Below are 14,401 nucleotides of genomic sequence, written 5' to 3' on the forward strand. Positions count from 1 at the left end.
GAAGAGGGATATACTGTTGCTACATTCTAGTCCAGAAAAGAGGTCTGACTCAAGTTACAGACCAATCTTAGACTTAAGGTTTTTAAACAGGTACATCCACAGGGAGAAATTCACAAAGGTTGCCTTACACCAAATCTACTCAAAGCTCCATCAGGGACCTGGATGTGCTCCATCAATCTTCAGGATGCATTCTTCCACATTCCAATAACCAGGAAGCATTGGAAGTTTCTCAACTTCAGAGTAGCATCCAGGCACTACCAGTACAAAGTGCTACCCTTCGGGCTCAAATCAGCACCTCGCAGAATTCTCAAAGTGCATGGCAGTAGTAGCGGCATACCTGCGGAGAGAGAAGATATTCGTTTAATCATATCTGGACGACTGGTTAATCAAGAGCTCCTCACCAGCACTTACGCTCCAACACTATCAGATCTGTCTTGAGATCCTGAGAGACCTGGGATTGCAGGTCAGTTTCAAAAAGTTCACAAATGTGCTGACTCAGACGTTGCACTACGTAGGGGTAATTCTGGATACAAACCACGCAAAAGTGTATCCTTCGGAGGAGAGGTTGTCATCAATCAATACGAAGTGTTGCAACTAGAATCTTCGTCCATCAGCCAGACAAGTCGCCTCCTTACTGGGATTGATGGCTTCCTGCATCTTCATTGTCTCCAGTGCCAGGCTATGCATGAGACCACTACAACAAACTCTGCAAGATCAGTGGTCTCAGTATTCCAATTTCTGGGAGCACAGACGGGTCCTGTCACAAGAAGCCAGAGAAACACTAAAAAGGTGGATGCAAAGTCAGCATCTCTTGCCAGGAGTACCTTTTCATCAGAATCAACCTGCAGAGACTATGGTCACAGATGCTTCTCTCCAGGGCTGAAGAGCTCACAAGGGTCCCCTAAAGGTTCAAGGTTTGTCGTCGGACAAGAAGCTATATCACATAAACATGCTGGAGCTCTGAGCAGTCCATCTAGTCCTGAAGTGTTTTTCCCATCTATAGACAGATTATTTCCTCATACAAACAGACACGGCAATCACAATGCATTATTTGAGCAAACAGGGAGGAATTCACTCCGATGACCCATGTCTGGAAACACAGTCATCTGGAAGTGGCTGCTAGCCAAAGGTCCAGCAATCTCCGCCATTCATCTACCAGGAGAATCAAACACCTGGGCAGATTCCCTAAGTCGCAACTTTGCAGAAGATCACAACTGGATCCTAAACGACAAAATTGTTCAAAACATTTTTCTGTAATGGGGTCATCCTAAAATCGACCTCTTTGCAGATGAAAGCAACAAAAAAATGCCCAAACTTCGCATCCAGGATTTACCAATCAGGAACAAAGGGGAATGCTTTTTTGATAGACTGGTCCAGGACATTTCTTTACGCTTTCCCCCAATTCCTTTAAAACCAGCAGTCATAAACAAGCTGTACAGAGCTAGAACCAGAATGATCCCTATAGCCCCAGAATGGCCCGGCCAGTGGTGGTACCCGGATATCCTACCTTTGTCGGAACAACATACAAGACACTGCCATACAGACTGGATCTTCTTTACAAGCTCAGAGGGAAGGTTTTCTACCCCAGACCTCCCTCGCTGACCTTGATAGCATGGCTTTTGAATTCCTGCAATATGGACATTTAGTTCTCTCTCAGGAATGCATGAACATTCTCAAGGAGTCAAAAAGACCTGCAACTAGGTGATCTTATTCTTAGATGTGGAAAAGGTTTTACATGTGGTGCATTCAGAATGATTATCATCAAATTCTGGGTCAAGTGGATGTCATTTTACCCTACCTCCTCCATCTAGCAAAATCAGGTTTATAGTTTTCTTCTATAAAGGTGTATCTTGCAGCAATTACTGTTTTCAGAAAATCACCTTCTCAGAGATCATTCTTCCAGGCTCCTGTTGTTAAAGACTTTCTAAAAAAATTCAAAGAAGGTGTACCCTCCTGTCTGTGCCCCATCTCCTTTTTGGGAACTGAATGTGGGTCTATCAAAACTCATGGATCCACCTTTTGAACCTATACATACGGCTTCCCTACAGCACCTTACATGGAAGACTGCTTTTCTTGTTGCTATTATCTCGTCTCGCAGATTTAGCAAAATTCAGTCTCTCTCTGCCAAAAGAGCCTTACACAGTGTTCCATGCCAACAGAGTAGTGATGAGAACTCACCCCTCTTTCCTTCCCAAAGTTGTATCTGACTTTCACATTAACCAGTCAATCTCACTTCCTACATTCTTTCCTAACCCAACCACTCCAGCAGAAAGAGTGTTAGACTCTCTAGATCTTAAAAGAGTACTAAAATTTAATCTGGAGAAAATGAAAGCTATCAGTCAGATCACCTGTTTGTAAACTACGGCCCTATGAGAACGGCCGTCGCCTCCTCTAAACAAACCATCTCCAGATGGATAATTTTGTGTATTATGTTTACTTACCAGCTGGCCAACATGCAGGTGCAAGCCAGGCCCAAAACTCATTTCCACAAGAGGCAAGGCAGCAACAGCAGCCCTACTAAAGAATGTCCCCATCTCCGAGATCTGCCGACCTGCTACTCGGAGATAGGTGCAAACATTTCTGTCTAGGCTCAGATACTCAGACAGACACCCCAGTAGAGCAGGCTTCCTTAAGAAATTTGTTTTGTTAATCATATATTGATGTGTGCTCTTGATTTGCCCGCAGGGGTGTGGGATGGGCTTCCTACTCTATTCAGTGCTTAGGACTATAGATGAGGATACCCTGGAAGAGAAGGATACGTTACTTACCTGTAATCCTAGGTCTCTTCCAGGGGAATCCTCATCAAAGTCATAAGCAACCCACCCTCCTCCCCGGACGAATCTGACATACAGCACTATACTTATTTTTTTAGTTATTCGTCCGGTCACCGTAAAAAACAGTACTCACCTAACTGTCACCCAACAGTCATCTCTGGGGCATGATGGGATACTGGTGGTCCTGGAGGTCTTAAAGGCACGGTGACAGTATTTCCTTTTTATGCTTTTAAATGCAGCCTATTGGCTAATACTGCCTTTGGATTTCTTTTCAATTTTACGCTTTAATAAAAGCTGTGCTTTAATAAAAGCTGTGCTTTTACAGCTTATGCTCTCTCTCTTCTGTTTTGCAGAAATGTTTGCGTCTGTAAGAGGTTTAATAAAGAAAAGTCCAATGAAAGTGGCATTTTAAGTCTTTATTATAGGCTGCATAGATGGGTACGGATATAAATGCTTTACGTATATATATATGTATACTATATATTTAAGCATTTGATATATGCTCTGAGGTCCCCACAGGTAGGCAGAATATTCAGTGCTTATGACTTTAAAGAGGATTCCCCTGGAAGAGAGCTAGGATTACAGGTAAGTAACTTATCCTTTCTGTGTTTAATGCCCTGTTTCATGAAGCATGTTGAACTCTCCTTGTGTCTGATACCATCTCTCCTTTGGCATGGAGCAATTTCCTTGTTTCTTGGTTTGATGCACTGTCTCATGGAGCATAGTGGGTGATCCTTGGTTCTGTGTTTGATGCCCTGCGAAATGAGGCATGGCGCCTTCTCCCTGTCTCTGTATTTGATGCCCTCTGTCATGGGGTATGGAGCAATCTTGCTTTCTCTGTGTAGGGTACCCTTTCTTCAGGATTGTGAGTTGCTTTCCATGTCTTTCTTGTTTGATGCCCCCTCTTCTGTGGAGTTGGGTGTTCTCACTGTCTGATGCCCTCCATTTTGTGCTAAACCTGACTCTCATGTCTTCTCTTTAGCGCCTGGTGGCCATGAACATGCCATTGAACTCAGATGGCACTGTCACCTACAATGCCACATTGTTTGCGTTGGTGCGGACCTCACTCCGGATTAAGACTGAAGGTAAGACATGTCCATCCCCCAGGAAGAAGGCCAAAAGATTGGGGCTTATGGAGAGCAAGTGTTGAGGTCTCTTACTTGAAGGCACCTTAAGGAACTGGCCCAAAGGTAGGGGGAACAGGAGAGCTAAACATTTTGTGCCCCACAGTCATCCTCAAAGGGGGCTGGAGCCTTGGAGCATGAAAAGTCTGACCCCACAGAAAATTGCAGGTACTGCCAAATCACGGGTCATATATGTCCACCAAAGCCGCTCTAAAAGTGTGTAAATTTCTGACATAACTGTAGTGGACAAACGTGCATAAGCCTTTGGGGGAGGGCTCAGAGGGATAAACTGTATTGGAAGAAGATGGTCTTTGGCATCTTCTGAAGGTATGGTGCTCTTCAGTGTTTTACTAAGAGGCTGCAAGCTGATTCCAAAGGAAAAGACCTTCTGTAGCAATGTTTCAGTCCGAAATTTGGATGTCTTTGCACTTCGCAGGGAGTGATGAGGACGGTGGCTAGGCTTGATCAGAGCACCCTACAGGAGAGCAGGTGCTTTTTTCATAGATGAGTAGGCAGACTGGGCTATCGTCCATTGGCTTTGAGCAGTGGTCGGAAGCCCGTGGAGGTACCTGTGGGAAGGTGGTTGTGTGCCCATTGTTCCAAGCCAAGGATTGGCGTCATCCTGCGCCTTTAGACACTGGAGCATTTCGCTTGGGATGATAGGACGCACAGTGTGATCCACTGGTGCCTCAGATTCTGAATGTGTGTACCGCTGAAAGCCCCAGCTCTCCCTGAATACCTACTCAGGTGGTCCTTGTGGAATTACCACGAAGACAGGGAACTGGGGAACACAGAGCAGGGAAGTGTGTCAGCGAGCGAAGCACTGGACTGGATTTCACTATTGGGGAAGGGAATTGTTTTAGGTAAGGCATGGCACAACTCTATCTGATACTGCAGGGGGAGGTTTACTGAACAGGCTGCATAAAAGAGAGAAGGCCACAGGTACGTCAAAAGCACTTGCCAGGTTTCAACATTCACAGTACAGCAGCGTTTGTAATGCTTACCAGTTCTGGCAGTCTTCTGAAGACTTGAATTGCAGCTGAGCGCCCCTGCAAACTCGCCGGTAAGAAGCTAGGAGGCAAACATGAAAGGAAGGTCACACAAATAGTAACAAGATGCAAGGGAGGTCTAACTGAGCAGAACTGAGAGAGAGCAGACAACATCAAACATGAGGGACCAGTGATGAGTGTGAACTGGTACCGGAGGAAGGACGAGCTGCTGGGCAAAGGCTTGTGCTATGAAAGGCCCCACAAACTCTGAGGTGACCCAGATCCAGGAGGTGAGTGAGTGAACTTCCCGGGGATGAGCTAGCGGTCTAGTGATGCAAAGGTCTTCGGTTCCCATCCACCCGTCTTCCAGAGCTTCCACCCCCTGCACACCTTTTGTCTGATAATAGACTGAAGTCTGACAGGACACCCCTGAAGAGTGCCAGAGGAGGGAACGTTGGTTGCCGGTTTTCAGGGCAGAGGTGGCTGGTGAGCTCTGAAAGTGTAGTGGAGAGGTGTACACAACTAGCCGAGCTTGGCGTCCAACTTTTTTTCTTTAAAATTGGTGTGAAAATGTACCTTTTACATGTCCGTTTTCTCACAAAAACATTTTTTGTTTTTCCTTTACCTTACATTATTGAAAATATCAAAAGAAACATGTTTTGCACTCTCCTCTCCCAGCAAGCTCCCTTCAGATAAGTCACGGCTTGCATTACACTCTGACACGCATGCAGTTATACAGTTCACTCCACACATGTAGCCACACAGACTACTTCCTTCTCCCCATGTGCAGACCGTCATGTTTGAATCACAGTTTATGCCTCAAAATTGTCTCATCAGCTTCCATCTGTGGGCCTCGCACTGACCAAGGGGCCGCACAGCTCTAGGCCTCCCCTTGCTACCGGTGCAAACAAGGGCTTCAACGGGGGCTCGTGAGATCAGAGCTGGTAAGGGTCCGCATGGAAATGCCACAGGCCATCCTGAGAGAGGAGGCGGAGGGCTGCAGAGGGGACAGAGGAGGCGGAGGGCTGCAGAGGGGACAGAGGAGGCGGAGGGCTGCAGAGGGGACAGAGGAGGCGGAGGGCTGCAGAGGGGACAGAGGAGGCGGAGGGCTGCAGAGGGGACAGAGGAGGCGGAGGGCTGCAGAGGGGACAGAGGAGGCGGAGGGCTGCAGAGGGGAGACAGGAGGCGGAGGGCTGCAGAGGGGACAGAGGAGGCGGAGGGCTGCAGAGGGGACAGAGGAGGCGGAGGGCTGCAGAGGGGACAGAGGAGGCGGAGGGCTGCAGAGGGGACAGAGGAGGCGGAGGGCTGCAGAGGGGACAGAGGAGGCGGAGGGCTGCAGAGGGGACAGAGGAGGCGGAGGGCTGCAGAGGGGACAGAGGAGGCGGAGGGCTGCAGAGGGGAGACAGGAGGCGGAGGGCTGCAGAGGGGACAGAGGAGGCGGAGGGCTGCAGAGGGGAGAGAGGAGGCGGGGGGCTGCAGAGGGGACAGAGGAGGCGGAGGGCTGCAGAGGGGAGAGAGGAGGCGGAGGGCTGCAGAGGGGACAGAGGAGGCGGAGGGCTGCAGAGGGGACAGAGGAGGCGGAGGGCTGCAGAGGGGAGACAGGAGGCGGAGGGCTGCAGAGGGGACAGAGGAGGCGGAGGGCTGCAGAGGGGACAGAGGATGCGGAGGGCTGCAGAGGGGAGAGAGGAGGCGGAGGGCTGCAGAGGGGACAGAGGAGGCGGAGGGCTGCAGAGGGGACAGAGGAGGCGGAGGGCTGCAGAGGGGACAGAGGAGGCGGAGGGCTGCAGAGGGGACAGAGGAGGCGGAGGGCTGCAGAGGGGAGACAGGAGGCGGAGGGCTGCAGAGGGGACAGAGGAGGCGGAGGGCTGCAGAGGGGAGAGAGGAGGCGGAGGGCTGCAGAGGGGACAGAGGAGGCGGAGGGCTGCAGAGGGGAGAGAGGAGGCGGAGGGCTGCAGAGGGGACAGAGGAGGCGGAGGGCTGCAGAGGGGAGACAGGAGGCGGAGGGCTGCAGAGGGGAGAGAGGAGGCGGAGGGCTGCAGAGGGGAGAGAGGAGGCGGAGGGCTGCAGAGGGGACAGAGGAGGCGGAGGGCTGCAGAGGGGACAGAGGAGGCGGAGGGCTGCAGAGGGGACAGAGGAGGCGGAGGGCTGCAGAGGGGACAGAGGAGGCGGAGGGCTGCAGAGGGGAGATGCCATGGACCGGCCTCAGAGAGGAAGCGGAGGGCTGGCTGGCCTGAGAGGAGGCGGAGGACTGCAGAGGGGAGACAGGAGGCGGAGGGCTGCAGAGGGGAGAGAGGAGGCGGAGGGCTGCAGAGGGGACAGAGGAGGCGGAGGGCTGCAGAGGGGACAGAGGAGGCGGAGGGCTGCAGAGGGGACAGAGGAGGCGGAGGGCTGCAGAGGGGACAGAGGAGGCGGAGGGCTGCAGAGGGGACAGAGGAGGCGGAGGGCTGCAGAGGGGACATAGGAGGCGGAGGGCTGCAGAGGGAACAGAGGAGGCGGAGGGCTGCAGAGGGGACAGAGGAGGCGGAGGGCTGCAGAGGGGACAGAGGAGGCGGAGGGCTGCAGAGGGGACAGAGGAGGCGGAGGGCTGCAGAGGGGAGATGCCATGGACCGGCCTCAGAGAGGAAGCGGAGGGCTGGCTGGCCTGAGAGGAGGCGGAGGACTGCAGAGGGGAGACAGGAGGCGGAGGGCTGCAGAGGGGAGAGAGGAGGCAGAGGGCTGCAGAGGGGACAGAGGAGGCGGAGGGCTGCAGAGGGGACAGAGGAGGCGGAGGGCTGCAGAGGGGACAGAGGAGGCGGAGGGCTGCAGAGGGGACAGAGGAGGCGGAGGGCTGCAGAGGGGAGAGAGGAGGCGGAGGGCTGCAGAGGGGACAGAGGAGGCGGAGGGCTGCAGAGGGGACAGAGGAGGCGGAGGGCTGCAGAGGGGAGATGCCATGGACCGGCCTCAGAGAGGAAGCGGAGGGCTGGCTGGCCTGAGAGGAGGCGGAGGACTGCAGAGGGGAGACAGGAGGCGGAGGGCTGCAGAGGGGAGAGAGGAGGCGGAGGGCTGCAGAGGGGACAGAGGAGGCGGAGGGCTGCAGAGGGGACAGAGGAGGCGGAGGGCTGCAGAGGGGACAGAGGAGGCGGAGGGCTGCAGAGGGGACAGAGGAGGCGGAGGGCTGCAGAGGGGACAGAGGAGGCGGAGGACTGCAGAGGGGACAGAGGAGGCGGAGGGCTGCAGAGGGGACAGAGGAGGCGGAGGGCTGCAGAGGGGACAGAGGAGGCGGAGGGCTGCAGAGGGGACAGAGGAGGCGGAGGGCTGCAGAGGGGAGATGCCATGGACCGGCCTCAGAGAGGAAGCGGAGGGCTGGCTGGCCTGAGAGGAGGCGGAGGACTGCAGAGGGGAGACAGGAGGCGGAGGGCTGCAGAGGGGAGAGAGGAGGCGGAGGGCTGCAGAGGGGACAGAGGAGGCGGAGGGCTGCAGAGGGGACAGAGGAGGCGGAGGGCTGCAGAGGGGACAGAGGAGGCGGAGGGCTGCAGAGGGGACAGAGGAGGCGGAGGGCTGCAGAGGGGAGACAGGAGGCGGAGGGCTGCAGAGGGGACAGAGGAGGCGGAGGGCTGCAGAGGGGACAGAGGAGGCAGAGGGCTGCAGAGGGGAGATGCCATGGACCGGCCTCAGAGAGGAAGCGGAGGGCTGGCTGGCCTGAGAGGAGGCGGAGGACTGCAGAGGGGAGACAGGAGGCGGAGGGCTGCAGAGGGGAGAGAGGAGGCGGAGGGCTGCAGAGGGGACAGAGGAGGCGGAGGGCTGCAGAGGGGACAGAGGAGGCGGAGGGCTGCAGAGGGGACAGAGGAGGCGGAGGGCTGCAGAGGGGACAGAGGAGGCGGAGGGCTGCAGAGGGGAGACAGGTGGCGGAGGGCTGCAGAGGGGACAGAGGAGGCGGAGGGCTGCAGAGGGGACAGAGGAGGCGGAGGGCTGCAGAGGGGACAGAGGAGGTGGAGGGCTGCAGAGGGGAGATGCCATGGGCTGGCCTGAGAGAGGAGGCGGAGGACTGCAGAGGGGAGAGAGGAGGCGGAGGGCTGCAGAGGGGACAGAGGAGGCGGAGGGCTGCAGAGGGGACAGAGGAGGCGGAGGGCTGCAGAGGGGAGATGCCATGGGCCGGCCTGAGAGAGGAGGCGGAGGGCTGCAGAGGGGAGATGCCATGGGCCGGCCTGAGAGAGGAGGCGGAGGGCTGCAGAGGGGAGATGCCATGGGCTGGTCTGAGAGAGGAGGCGGAGGGCTGCAGAGGGGAGATGGCATGGGCTGGCCTGAGAGAGGAGGCGGAGGGCTGCAGAGGGGAGATGACATGGGCCGGCCTGAGAGGAGGCGGAGGGCTGCAGAGGGGAAATGCCATGGCCTGGCCTGAGAGGAGGCGGAGGGCTGCAGAGGGGAGATGCCATGGTCCGGCCTGAGATAGGAAGCAGAGGGCTGGCTGGCCTGAGAGGAGGCGGTGGGCTGCAGAGGGGAGATGGCATGGGCTGGCCTGAGAGGAGGCGTAGGGCTGCAGAGGGGAGATGCCATGGTCCGGCTTGAGAGAGGAGGTGGAGGACGGCAGAGGGGAGATGGCATGGGCTGGCCTGAGAGAGGAGGCGGAGGGCTGCAGAGGGGAGATGGCATGGGCCGGCCTGAGAGAGGAGGTGGAGGACAGCAGAGGGAGATGCCATGTGCCGGCCTGAGAGAGGAGGTGGAGCGCGGCATACGGGAAATGCCATGGATCGGCCTGAGAGAGTAGGCGGAGGGCTGCAGAGGGGAGATGGCATGGCCTGAGAGGAGGCGGAGGGCTGCAGAGAGGAGATGCCATGGGCCGGCCTAAGAGGAGGCGGAGGGCTGCAGAGGGGAGATGCCATGGTCCGGCCTGAGAGAGGAGGTGGAGCGCGGCAGAGGTGAGATGCCTTGGGCCAGTCTGAGAGAGGAGGCGGAGGGCTGCAGAGGGGAGATGGCATGGGCTGGTCTGAGAGAGGAGGCGGAGGGCTGCAGAGGGGAGATGGCATGGGCTGGCCTGAGAGAGGAGGCGGAGGGCTGCAGAGGGGAGATGGCATGGGCCGGCCTGAGAGGAGGCGGAGGGCTGCAGAGGGGAAATGCCATGGGCTGGCCTGAGAGGAGGCGGAGGGCTGCAGAGGGGAGATGCCATGGTCCGGCCTGAGATAGGAAGCAGAGGGCTGGCTGGCCTGAGAGGAGGCGGTGGGCTGCAGAGGGGAGATGGCATGGGCTGGCCTGAGAGGAGGCGGTGGGCTGCAGAGGGGAGATGGCATGGGCTGGCCTGAGAGGAGGCGGTGGGCTGCAGAGGGGAGATGGCATGGGCTGGCCTGAGAGGAGGCGGATGGCTGCAGAGGGGAGATGGCATGGGCTGGCCTGAGAGGAGGCGTAGGGCTGCAGAGGGGAGATGCCATGGTCCGGCTTGAGAGAGGAGGTGGAGGACGGCAGAGGGGAGATGGCATGGGCTGGCCTGAGAGAGGAGGCGGAGGGCTGCAGAGGGGAGATGGCATGGGCCGGCCTGAGAGAGGAGGTGGAGGACAGCAGAGGGAGATGCCATGTGCCGGCCTGAGAGAGGAGGTGGAGCGCGGCATAGGGGAAATGCCATGGATCGGCCTGAGAGAGTAGGCGGAGGGCTGCAGAGGGGAGATGGCATGGCCTGAGAGGAGGCGGAGGGCTGCAGAGAGGAGATGCCATGGGCCGGCCTAAGAGGAGGCGGAGGGCTGCAGAGGGGAGATGCCATGGTCCGGCCTGAGATAGGAAGCGGAGGGGTGGCTGGCCTGAGAGGAGGCAGAGGGCTGCAGAGGGGAGATGCCATGGGCCGGCCTGAGAGAGGAGGTGGAGCGCGGCAGAGGTGAGATGCCTTGGGCCGGTCTGAGAGAGGAGGCGGAGGGCTGCAGAGGGGAGATGGCATGGGCTGGTCTGAGAGAGGAGGCGGAGGGCTGCAGAGGGGAGATGGCATGGGCTGGCCTGAGAGAGGAGGCGGAGGGCTGCAGAGGGGAGATGGCATGGGCCGGCCTGAGAGGAGGCGGAGGGCTGCAGAGGGGAGATGCCATGGTCCGGCCTGAGATAGGAAGCAGAGGGCTGGCTGGCCTGAGAGGAGGCGGTGGGCTGCAGAGGGGAGATGGCATGGGCTGGCCTGAGAGGAGGCGGTGGGCTGCAGAGGGGAGATGGCATGGGCTGGCCTGAGAGGAGGCGGATGGCTGCAGAGGGGAGATGCCATGGGCTGGCCTGAGAGGAGGCGTAGGGCTGCAGAGGGGAGATGCCATGGTCCGGCTTGAGAGAGGAGGTGGAGGACGGCAGAGGGGAGATGGCATGGGCTGGCCTGAGAGAGGAGGCGGAGGGCTGCAGAGGGGAGATGGCATGGGCCGGCCTGAGAGGAGGCGGAGGGTTGCAGAGGGGAGATGCCATGGTCCGGCCTGAGATAGGAAGCGGAGGGCTGGCTGGCCTGAGAGGAGGTGGTGGGCTGCAGAGGGGAGATGGCATGGGCTGGCCTGAGAGGAGGCGGATGGCTGCAGAGGGGAGATGCCATGGTCCGGCTTGAGAGAGGAGGTGGAGGACGGCAGAGGGGAGATGCCATGGGCTGGCCCGAGAGGAGGCGGAGGGCTGCAGAGGGGAGGTGGCATGGGCCTGCCTGAGAGGAGGCGGAGGGCTGCAGAGGGGAGACAGGAGGCGGAGGGCTGCAGAGGGGAGAGAGGAGGCGGAGGGCTGCAGAGGGGACAGAGGAGGCGGAGGGCTGCAGAGGGGACAGAGGAGGCGGAGGGCTGCAGAGGGGACAGAGGAGGCGGAGGGCTGCAGAGGGGACAGAGGAGGCGGAGGGCTGCAGAGGGGACAGAGGAGGCGGAGGGATGCAGAGGGGACAGAGGAGGCGGAGGGCTGCAGAGGGGACAGAGGAGGCGGAGGGCTGCAGAGGGGACAGAGGAGGCGGAGGGCTGCAGAGGGGACAGAGGAGGCGGAGGGCTGCAGAGGGGACAGAGGAGGCGGAGGGCTGCAGAGGGGACAGAGGAGGCGGAGGGCTGCAGAGGGGAGATGCCATGGACCGGCCTCAGAGAGGAAGCGGAGGGCTGGCTGGCCTGAGAGGAGGCGGAGGACTGCAGAGGGGAGACAGGAGGCGGAGGGCTGCAGAGGGGAGAGAGGAGGCGGAGGGCTGCAGAGGGGACAGAGGAGGCGGAAGGCTGCAGAGGGGACAGAGGAGGCGGAGGGCTGCAGAGGGGACAGAGGAGGCGGAGGGCTGCAGAGGGGACAGAGGAGGCGGAGGGCTGCAGAGGGGACAGAGGAGGCGGAGGGCTGCAGAGGGGACAGAGGAGGCGGAGGGCTGCAGAGGGGACAGAGGAGGCGGAGGGCTGCAGAGGGGACAGAGGAGGCGGAGGGCTGCAGAGGGGAGATGCCATGGACCGGCCTCAGAGAGGAAGCGGAGGGCTGGCTGGCCTGAGAGGAGGCGGAGGACTGCAGAGGGGAGACAGGAGGCGGAGGGCTGCAGAGGGGAGAGAGGAGGCGGAGGGCTGCAGAGGGGACAGAGGAGGCGGAAGGCTGCAGAGGGGACAGAGGAGGCGGAGGGCTGCAGAGGGGACAGAGGAGGCGGAGGGCTGCAGAGGGGACAGAGGAGGCGGAGGGCTGCAGAGGGGACAGAGGAGGCGGAGGGCTGCAGAGGGGACAGAGGAGGCGGAGGGCTGCAGAGGGGACAGAGGAGGCGGAGGGCTGCAGAGGGGACAGAGGAGGCGGAGGGCTGCAGAGGGGAGATGCCATGGACCGGCCTCAGAGAGGAAGCGGAGGGCTGGCTGGCCTGAGAGGAGGCGGAGGACTGCAGAGGGGAGACAGGAGGCGGAGGGCTGCAGAGGGGAGAGAGGAGGCGGAGGGCTGCAGAGGGGACAGAGGAGGCGGAGGGCTGCAGAGGGGACAGAGGAGGCGGAGGGCTGCAGACGGGACAGAGGAGGCGGAGGGCTGCAGAGGGGACAGAGGAGGCGGAGGGCTGCAGAGGGGAGACAGGAGGCGGAGGGCTGCAGAGGGGACAGAGGAGGCGGAGGGCTGCAGAGGGGACAGAGGAGGCGGAGGGCTGCAGAGGGGAGATGCCATGGACCGGCCTCAGAGAGGAAGCGGAGGGCTGGCTGGCCTGAGAGGAGGCGGAGGACTGCAGAGGGGAGACAGGAGGCGGAGGGCTGCAGAGGGGAGAGAGGAGGCGGAGGGCTGCAGAGGGGACAGAGGAGGCGGAGGGCTGCAGAGGGGACAGAGGAGGCGGAGGGCTGCAGAGGGGACAGAGGAGGTGGAGGGCTGCAGAGGGGAGATTCCATGGTCCGGCTTGAGAGAGGAGGTGGAGGACGGCAGAGGGGAGATGGCATGTGCTGGCCTGAGAGAGGAGGCAGAGGGCTGCAGAGGGAAGATGGCATGGGCCGGCCTGAGAGGAGGCGGAGGGCTGCAGGGGGAGATGCCATGGGCTGGCCTGAGAGGAGGCGGAGGGCTGCAGGGGGAGATGCCATGGTCCGGCCTGAGATAGGAAGCGGAGGGCTGCAGGGGGAGATGCCATGGTCCGGCCTGAGATAGGAAGCGGAGGGCTGGCTGCGCTGAGAGGAGGCAGTGGGCTGCAGAGGGGAGATGGCATGGGCTGGCCTGAGAGGAGGCGGATGGCTGCAGAGGGGAGATGCCATGGTCCGGCTTGAGAGAGGAGGTGGAGGACGGCAGAGGGGAGATGCCATGGGCTGGCCTGAGAGGAGGCGGAGGGCTGCAGAGGGGAGATGCCATGGTCCGGCCTGAGATAGGAAGCGGAGGGCTGGCTGGCCTGAGAGGAGGCGGAGGGCTGCAGAGGGGAGATGGCGTGGGCTGGCCTGAGAGGAGGCGGATGGCTGCAGAGGGGAGATGCCATGGGCTGGCCTGAGAGGAGGCGTAGGGCTGCAGAGGGGAGATGCCATGGTCCGGCCTGAGAGAGGAGGAGGAGGGCGGCCGAGGGGAGAGAGCTGGAATACAAACTGGAGGCAGCCTTAGGAATGGGCATGTGAAATACTCTGTCCCATCAATATCTCGTCTCCTCTTCTCACGGACTGACAGAAAGTATCAGTCTTCAGCCAGGCAGAGCAGGAGACGGGGTCCTGGAAGGATGTACTCCCAACAGACCTGGGCGAGCCGCTGTCTCGGCCGAAGGCCTGGATACACTGCTGCTTCAGGCAGCGCCTGACTGCCCACCTCTGCCCCACAGACGTGCACTGCTCAGGCCGGATGTGGGCGATATTGACGTTGTCCAGCATGTGTTTGTCCTGCTCTAGGCAGTACTTGTGCCTGACACCAGTCTTCCAATCTCCTTCTTCTTCCTCCAAAACTAGTGGGACTCCGCCCACAAAGCCCTCATACAGGATCCGCCCCTGTTTAAGGCTCGAAGTTTATGGAACCTCTTCACTAATCTGGGCCATAAACAAAATCTTCAGGCTCTCGTGACCTTTCAGACTCTTCATACCTCTTCCAGGTCACCAGATGTTGTAAATGACCTCAGTGCATATCTAAGCTATTGATTTCTTCTCACTTCTATCTCATACGCTGTAGG

General features: G+C 59.1%; 1 protein-coding gene across 1 annotated transcript in view; it reads left to right on the plus strand.

The window, feature by feature from the left end:
• Positions 1–14,401, plus strand: part of CACNA1F (calcium voltage-gated channel subunit alpha1 F) — a 1,139,147-nt gene that overhangs the window by 899,683 nt on the left and 225,063 nt on the right. The window contains exon 38 of the mRNA XM_069209307.1: positions 3,757–3,859. Coding sequence (XP_069065408.1) covers positions 3,757–3,859 — 103 coding nt within the window. The remainder of the gene's footprint in view (positions 1–3,756; positions 3,860–14,401) is intronic.

This window comes from Pleurodeles waltl, chromosome 10 (genome assembly GCF_031143425.1).
Source record: "Pleurodeles waltl isolate 20211129_DDA chromosome 10, aPleWal1.hap1.20221129, whole genome shotgun sequence".
Classification (NCBI taxonomy): domain Eukaryota; kingdom Metazoa; phylum Chordata; class Amphibia; order Caudata; family Salamandridae; genus Pleurodeles; species Pleurodeles waltl.